This window comes from Pseudoliparis swirei, chromosome 11 (genome assembly GCF_029220125.1).
Source record: "Pseudoliparis swirei isolate HS2019 ecotype Mariana Trench chromosome 11, NWPU_hadal_v1, whole genome shotgun sequence".
Taxonomy (NCBI): Eukaryota; Metazoa; Chordata; class Actinopteri; order Perciformes; family Liparidae; genus Pseudoliparis; species Pseudoliparis swirei.
Genome location: NC_079398.1, coordinates 11,418,411 through 11,427,317, shown reverse-complemented (window position 1 = coordinate 11,427,317; position 8,907 = coordinate 11,418,411). Strand labels below are relative to the sequence as shown.

General features: G+C 46.5%; 1 protein-coding gene across 2 annotated transcripts in view; it reads right to left on the bottom strand.

The window, feature by feature from the left end:
- LOC130201361 (F-box only protein 33) overlaps positions 1-7,534 on the bottom strand; it is a 16,803-nt gene extending 9,269 nt beyond the window's left edge. For both annotated transcript variants that reach the window (XR_008833172.1, XM_056426331.1), the window contains exons 1-5: positions 7,030-7,534; positions 3,356-3,466; positions 1,204-1,364; positions 885-1,093; positions 476-773 (exon numbers count right to left, since the gene is read on the bottom strand). Coding sequence is in view for 1 of the 2 variants with exons in the window: in XM_056426331.1 (XP_056282306.1) it covers positions 476-773; positions 885-1,093; positions 1,204-1,364; positions 3,356-3,466; positions 7,030-7,448 (1,198 nt within the window). In the remaining variant the exon portion in view is untranslated. The remainder of the gene's footprint in view (positions 1-475; positions 774-884; positions 1,094-1,203; positions 1,365-3,355; positions 3,467-7,029) is intronic.
- Between the last annotated feature and the right edge of the window lie 1,373 nt (positions 7,535-8,907).

Genomic DNA, 8,907 nt, shown 5'->3' with positions numbered 1-8,907 from the left:
AACCATCGGGACGCGAGGCAAAGCTTTACGTTATCTCGTTTAACTGTGACGGGCACAGCTGTTCCAGAGACCAGCGAGGTGACCGGCTAAGAGTATTGACGAATCATTCCTCGTATACACAGTCTGCGTCGCCACCACACCTGATGATCTATATTCACCTTGTTGTGCTTTCTTTGGCGCCAAACTGAAGTACATTAACAGCTCTCATATATATATATATATGTATAATATGCACACAAGATTTTTTACATGGTATTCCCTCCTATGGTCATCATCCCCCATCTTGAGTCCATTTAAAGTTATTATAGTTTCTCTTGGCTTTCAGCCGATAGTCAAGTCTAAAGCTGTTCAGATCACTGCATCCACGCCTGAGTCGATTTATAGAATACCTGTAACCAAGACAACCACGTGTTTCTGCCGCCACAAAGTTGACCCGGCACACACCAGAATTCCCAAACCAACAATCTGCGCTCACCATGTATCACAAGTACGGCCAGCTGAGTGCACCTCCATGAAAAGAGGACGAGCGGGTCTTCGTTCCGGTTGACGCTGAGGTCGGGGAAGTCGGGGTCGTCCCTCAGGAGCAGGAAGTGAGTCAGCGTTTTGTTGTACTGCTGAGATATGAGCTCCAGCATGCCGTCGGTCACCAGCGAGCTGTAACTGTCGAGGTGGAGGCGCTCCAGCGGGAGGCTGGGCTTCAGGACCCTGACGAGCTCCGAGCTGTCGACCTCCAGGGCCATGATGTACACGCGCAGGTTGGCACTCACGCGGATCTGTGGGAGGATCGGGTAAACTTAACCAAATGGAGCAAAACGCTGGCCGGGAATCTTCCCCCCCCCCTGGCTCGGAGACAGAGAAACAAAGATACGCGCGTGTGGCATTACCATTGCTTTCCAATCGTCCTCGGTAGCGGTCCCTTCCAGCGGTTTGAATTCCAGGGCGGCGCCGTTGAGCAGCAGCGAGAGGCGATGCAGCGGCGTCCGCTGAGGAGACGCCAGCAGAGCGCAGAGCTCAGATGTCAAATCAGCGAAATCCACGGCCAAAGAATTAAGATTAGATAGACGATTCAACTCTGACGGCGAGATGAGGGGACCTGAGTGGAAGGTTGAACAAGACATAATATAACAACGGTATAATATACCATCGTATTGCATGGAACCGCAATTGAACGGTGACACACAGAAGAATCACCCCGACACATACCCAGCTGGTGGTCCAGTAAACTGAGGTGCTGCAGGGTCTCCGCTGAAGGATTTGATAGGCAGGCTAAGGAGCTGGGGGTCACCAGACCCAGCATGAAGCTACAGGACAGCCACCGGAGCTGCCTGCCGTGAGACAGCAGCTCCATGAACAGCTGCTGGATTCTGCAGAGCACAGCGGAAGGTCAGCATCACGTCAAATCACCGGCGCAACATTTAATAATAATCCTGTCTTATATAGCGCTTCTCTTAGTACCCGAAGTCGCTTAAGACATCGTGAGAGCGCTGTCTGCCAGTTCAAATCCAATCGAAGACAAACTTCATCCCAAGAATTAACCGTATGTGTGAAGAAAGGAGAAAAACTAGATATGTTTGTACTAAGATAAAGATGTGAAACAGAAAAACACTGGACTTGTGCAACCTGACGGAACATTTCACCATACTAAACTGAGCGATGACGAGTAAACACAACCACAGACTACGTAATCTGACCAATTATATTGAAACACATTTTATGGAGCTAATGATCAAATTCACAAAAACAATCTGACGTCATCCAGGCCGGTTCTTCAAACGCAGACGGTTTGAGTCGACAAAGCATTTTTATATCATGCTGACCACCAAGAAGAATACACGCTGGTTTCCATGAATGAGAAATACTGGAGTAGCAAAAGGAAAAGGCATCGAAATACTCAACAATCTGGATCAATGGGCTGTGTAGGTTGAAAGGAGTCCCCAAATGGAGCATTCTGACACGCATACATGATATTCATACATAATAGTTCCACATAAAGGAAGTAACATTACTCGTAACAAAGCTTATTGTCTCCAAATTCATGAGGAGTTAATCCCGACGACATCAACAAGGTCAGTTCGCCTGATTTCGGGGAGATTAACGTCAACATAACTTTCGGATTTGGCCGCAGATTGGAAAATGTTCCAGTTGAGCGATTTAGAGATTTAGAAACGATGCAGCTTGTGCAATCCATCGGGATCGAGGCCCCGATTTCTTTCTTCTGCGCTGGCGTGCTTTTCTGAAAGTCATGTGTTGTAAGAACGCGTGCGCCATGACAACCAGCTCTGCATGGACACTGCCGGAAACTTTGAATCTCTTTACACAATATTTATTGGAAAAAATCTAAATAAGCATTGATCCTAATTATTTTTTTATTCAGTAATTATAACGATTTGTAGTAATTTATACACGGTGCCATTACACTTTGCACTGTTTAATATATTTTTTTGTTTAGCCTTTTCAGTGCTTTACACATTGTTAATCGTTTCTTTTTGTTATGAATTAAAACATTAAAACACGTGTTGGAGGTTTTTACATTTCTTTGTCAAGTACACATTTATATTTCATTGCGAGGATGAATTGTGCCAGAATTCGATGACAAACCTTAGAGGAAGCACAGCGAAGACGAAGAAGCGGACCAAAGCCACGCTTCATTTCACCAAGGAAGATGACAACAGCGCTACTTTGTGATGGCCGTAAACTTATTATTTAAAAAGGAAATGATGTTAACGCCATTAATGGGTGGAACGCAACATGGGACTCCTCTACGCACGAGAGCCGCTGCTCCCCAACCGAGCAGCGCATCTCGTTTGCTGAACATCAGGCAGGCTGCGCATCTTTCTATAGGAACATAACGACCAAAACTAAAACCAAATACGCCCCCCATCTCTTTTGTTAATGAGCATGTTGGCACACATGATTATTTTAAAATCATCACATGATTATTTGCCGGTCTCAGTCGGTGAATGATCCCTCCCTCCTCAGAGACTGTGATCCTTACATTATTCATTCATACAGCAGCTTAACAGTCGGGCGAGGGACAGCCGGTCACACCCAGCGAGTGCGTTAGATGTTGTGTGTTGATGCTGGAGATGCTGAGCGCCCGCCGACTGGACATAGACAAGCCGTCCATGCCGCTTTAAAATCCAACCAATGCAGCGCCATCTTGTGAATAGTACTCTGTCACACAAACGTTCACAGAATATTTCAAAGAAATAAAAGATATTTTCTTGTCCCTTCGTGTTTGTTACCCGGATAAAGTATATTTTATTCATAACGCAAGTAAGCGCTCTCTGGTCAGGAACATATATTAAATCCAACCCACTGTCACCGATTCATACGTTGCTTGACTCGGGCTTACTCATTGATCTTTTTGTCCCCCTGGTGAATTTGGTGCAGGTTGGACCGGTCCAGAAGTCCCTCCTGCTGGAGAACACAGGTGTCCCCATACAGACTCAGTTTGCGCAGGTTTCTAGAGGATGAGAGAGAGAAGGAATGTTAGGAATATATATATATAGAAACGATTGAAACAATGTGTTTTGTTTTCACCTTGTGCCATTCTGACAAAATGTGGTCATGTGGCCTGTAGTACAAAGCAAGTTTAACACACGGAGGACTATATAATGATCTGACGACAGTTACCGACTCGGGAAGTGGACCAGCCGTCTCTCAATCCAGCCATGAGCTAATATTCTAAACACATAATCCAGGCTGAAAGACAGGATTTCACAACTACACAGCCACGTCGTCGAGATCAAAATGAAGGCAAAGTTGAAGATGTGTTGTTCTCATTCTGAACAAACTGACTCGACAGAGGACCAAACCCAGCCCCATAATCATCTCAAAGTGATGGTTTCATTGTTGTTTGCTCAGTCAACATTTGGTGAAGTCATAACTGACGTATGTTGTGTATCTTGTTCACCTGCAACGAGAGGCGCTTGGGATTTTGTAACAGAAGCAACTAGACCAAGTTAAACCATTTCCAATGCAAATATCAGAAGAGGGAAAATGATCCTCTGCACACGATGGTTTACAGGACCTCATACTGTAAACCATCGTGTGCAATCTAATCTAGCCCTGCATTGGTCCTGTATATTGCTGGTTCATCTCCTATTGTGACAGAAACACGTCTCCCTTGCACTTCGCTGCTCTGTCGCCGAGAGCTCTTTACAACCTGCAGCCCAAAATAGATTTACAACAATCGCGCAGCAGACTATACGCCAAAAGTTGCCGCTTTGAAAAACAGTACAAATGGACCGGCTGCTACCGTTTCTGACAACGATGTCCGGAAGATGGACGATGTAGATGGTGGGAAAAGATGACCAAACAACCATGACGTGGGCCTACCTCCTGGGCTTGTTGTGCATCATGTTCAATGAAGCCCACCTCCTGCAAATTAACTGAGAGCTAAGCAAAAAAAAATAATGAAATAGCATGTGCAGCTACACTTGGTGAGGGAAAACAATCGTAAACTGGCTGTTTCCCTAACTCTCTGAAGGAGGCGAGAGTCAACCCTCTCCTGAAGAAACCCACGCTCGACCCGTCTGAAGTCAGCAACTACAGACCGGTCTCTCTTCTTCCTTTTCTCTCCAAAACTCTGGAGCGAGCTATCTTGAGCCAAGTGTCCTCCTATCTCCACAGTAACAACCTTCTTGACCCTCACCAGTCTGGATTCAAGGCCGGCCACTCAACAGAGACTGCCCTCCTTGCTGTCTCTGAGCAGCTTCACACTGCTAGAGCAGCCTCTCTCCTCTGTCCTTATCCTTCTCGACCTTTCTGCAGCATTTGACACCGTGAACCACCAGATCCTGATCTCTTCTCTTCAGGATCTGGGGATCTCAGGCACTGCACTCGCTCTTTCTCTTCCTACCTTAAAGACCGCACCTACCGGGTAACTTGGAGAGGATCTGTGTCTGATCCTTGTCCTCTCACTACTGGGGTTCCTCAAGGCTCCGTCCTGGGTCCCTCCTCTTCTCTCTGTACACAAATTCTCTCGGCTCTGTCATTCGCTCGCATGGCTTCTCCTACCATAGCTATGCTGATGACACCCAACTGATCTTCTCGTTTCCACCGTCCAAAACACAGGTGGCGGCCGAATCTCTGCCTGTCTGACTGACATCTCTCAGTGGATGTCTGCTCACCACCTGAAGATCAACCCTGACAAGACTGAGCTACTATTCCTTCCAGGAAAGGCTCCCCACCCACGACCTGACTATCACCTTCAACAGCTCTGTGTTGGCCCCTACCCTGACTGCCAGGAACCTCGGGGTGACACTCGACAGTCAACTCTCCCTGACGGCCAACATCGCTGCGACGACGCGTTCCTGTAGGTACATGCTGCACAACATCAGGAGAATACGGCCTCTTCTTACTCAGAAGGCGGCGCAGGTTCTGATCCAGGCTCTGATCATTTCACGCCTCGACTACTGCAACTCCCTCCTGGCTGGTCTACCTGCTAAGGCCATCCGACCTCTGCAGCTCATCCAGAATGCAGCAGCTCGACTGGTCTTCAGCCTCCCGAAATTCACCCATACCACTCCGCTCCTCCGCTCTCTCCACTGCTTACCGGTGGCTGACCGCATCCGCTTCAAAACACTGGTCCTGGCGTACCGTGCTCTAGACGGATCGGGCCCCGTCTACATCCGGGATATGGTCACACCGTACACCCCGGCACGTTCGCTCCGCTCGGCAACAGCCAACCGACTTGTGACTCCTACACCTCGAGCTAATCACTCGAAATCCAGACTGTTTGCTGTCCTGGCTCCTCAGTGGTGGAACGAGCTCCCCACTGACATCAGGACAGCAGAAAGTCTCTACATCTTCCGTCGGAGACTGAAAACACACCTTTTCCGACTATATCTGGATTAAAACACAGATTAGCACTTCAGTGGCACTTAGATAGCACTTACTTATGGTACTTTTGTAGTTCGACTATGTTGAGGAAATGTTACTTCCTGTATTCTTGTTGTTCTTAGTTTGTACTCTAGGTTGAAATGCACTTATTGTAAGTCGCTTTGGATAAAAGTGTCTGCTAAATGACATGTAATGTAATGTAAAGAAACAACGCGTCATATATCCGTTATTTTTGAACGTGCACCAGTACCCTTGGAGTTGGACATACGTCGGCTGATAACATGGGAGCTGAAGTTAGATAGGACAGCTGCCATGTGTTTTTACCAGGGGTCAACTGGTTCGAATGGAAACTAAATGGTGAGTATGGCACATGTTATCATGACATACTGCTAAACATCTCTTTTATTTATTGCTTGCTTGCCATCTGGAGGTAAGGAGACGATACAGGGCCTGCAGCTATCGTTATTGAGTTGGGGGGGGTCCAGTGCGATGTTCAACACCACAAAGCACCGTGGAGAATAAAAGAGAATGTGGGAGAAGGTATAACAGAGGGAGGCAGTTCTGCACCGGAAGCTGAACGTTCAAAGTCACGTTTTATGAGCCAAGTGGCTTGAATTTATGTCTGCAGCAAATAGATGCTCACGTCTCACATACCGAGAGCTAAATGTGAACACCGAATATCTGCCCGTGTGTGTGTGTCAGTGCTGATATCAGCAAGTCAAGGCCAACAAAGCCTCCTGTAGCCGCCGCATTGTATCTGCTGGGATGAAAACCCCCCAATGACAACGTAGAAAACAGACCTGGCAACAAAAGACGAGCGTTTAACTCCCCGTTGTTAAAGGAGCATCCGTCTGTGTGGTTATTTTTAAGTATGTGTACATACGATACTGATATACGAACGACGTTTTCAGAGATATTAAGATAACGTCGGATGTTCAGCGAGCCTGCAAAGACGAGACCCCATGACGTAACTCCTAATGTCGGGGTGTTTCTTGCTAAGTAAGCTAGCTGCTGCCTAGCTAGCTGCGACGCACTAAATACGACCAAACAACAAAAATGGAGGAGAAAGAGGATGAGAAAGGAGGAGGGAGGAGGGAGGGGGTTCAGGCGAATTCCGGAAAATTAATAAAAACAAACGCACGGGAGGTTGTTTTTTTGTGTGGAGGTTGGCAAACATAATACCTGTTGTTGCGGATGCCGGAGAACACACACAGCACCTGGTCCAAGTAGGTGGCCATGGCGTCCCTCCATCGCTCGGAGAGCTGCGGGTCGCTGTCGGGCTGGTCCATCCTGGTGGACGACGGGTCGCTGTTCAGAGGGCTCAGGTAGCCCTCCACCGGCGCGAGCTCCAGTTGCAGCTCGCTCACGAAGGAGCCGAACTTGCGCATGACGAACTCCAGCTTCGGGGTCTCCTCGGAGCTGGAGCCGCCGCCTATCCGCAGTTTGAGCTCGGTCCACAGCGCCGGGTAGAAGAGGCACTCCCTCCATCGCGAGCACACGGTCGAGGCCCGGAGCTTGTCTCGGTCGGACAGAAAAGAGAATATGTGGACGATGAGCTCGCTGGGCAAAGCCATGGCTCCGACACCCCCGCACAGAGCCATGGCGAGCAGAGGAAGCTGCAGTCCGAAACACGACCAGCTATAACATAAATGTTACGACCTTTTTTCTTCTAAAAATCGGCGCTGCAGCAGCGAATTACAGCAACGCTTCTTCCTCTCAGTGAAAACAAACCGTTTTTTTTTTAGCTTTGCCTTCAATACTATTGGACCGTACCACTCTATTGCGATGCACGGGAAACAAAACACTCATAAATATTACAAACAAGCCTGTAACGTAACAAGTCTAATCGTTTGCGTTTGTTAAAAATCACCATTTTATATATTCGTGTATGTTTAAGCTTTAGTGGTTATTTGCCGTCTTTTCAGTAACCAGTAATCGCATCGCCTCGTTATCAAGTGAATGGTTTGGTCCTGAAGTTCTGTTATTTTTGCCATACCGCCGGAGTCCGCTGGAGGGCGCTGTTTCTCTGTAGCAAAACCCAAGGCCGACATGTGATCTTTATTTTGAAATTGACTCCAACCCAGACACAACGCCTCCAGTTCACACCGCAATGTAAACACAGATTACAGGGGCGGAACAAAACCACAACATAAAGTTAAAGTGACAACAGTATTTACACAGATTATATGCATCAGGGAAGTAGTAGCCATAGCCTGAATATAACAAGGGTAGCAGCCTCGATATGGCAGGGCAAAAAAGAATTCCTGTTATTTGTTCTATCTCACAGCTATGCACCACACTGCAATCATATCTATGATGAAGCCTCTTGGCTAACTTATGTATTTACTGAAATGTTATTAATGTTTATCAAATAAAGTACATTTAAAAAAACTTCACTTCACCCTTTCATTAAATAAACCAACACTTTTTTAAATACCGAATGACATCCTTTCTCGCCATTTGATTTAAAACAATGAGTTTAAATGGAAAACAATCTTATAAGGTAAAGTAAAACAAGATCTCCCTTCATCAGTCCCACAGCAGCGACATTTGCAGCAGTACAAGAAAGTATAATAAATAAGTAGTCAAACAGTGAAGATATTATATATAAGTAAAGCGTAAAATGACCAAAACTGATATTGATATTGCACAGTTATAGACATTGGTGTTGATATTGCACATTAATGAATAGTTAGTCTCTTTTCGTATGTGTGGACTATTATTGGGAGCAGCGTTGTTTGTTGATTAATGTCATGGCGTAAACCGCTCCAGTGAAGCTGCCAAGCTTACATTTGACATGTGAGCGTGTCTGCACGTAACCTTTAAAGACATGCACATTACAGTTTGACATTCATATACATTTATTTAAATTATATGTTTTAAATGCCATTGATCGGAACACAATGTTGGCTGTTGAAGAGCAAACCTGCAGTGGCACTGTGGTCACAGTTCAATTCCTCTCCTGACAATCTGTGGTGTGGGATGGGGTATCTCAGTGACGGTGGGTCCGGTCATCCCCGTTGGCAGTGCAATGACTTATCAAATTAATCAAATTCTCCT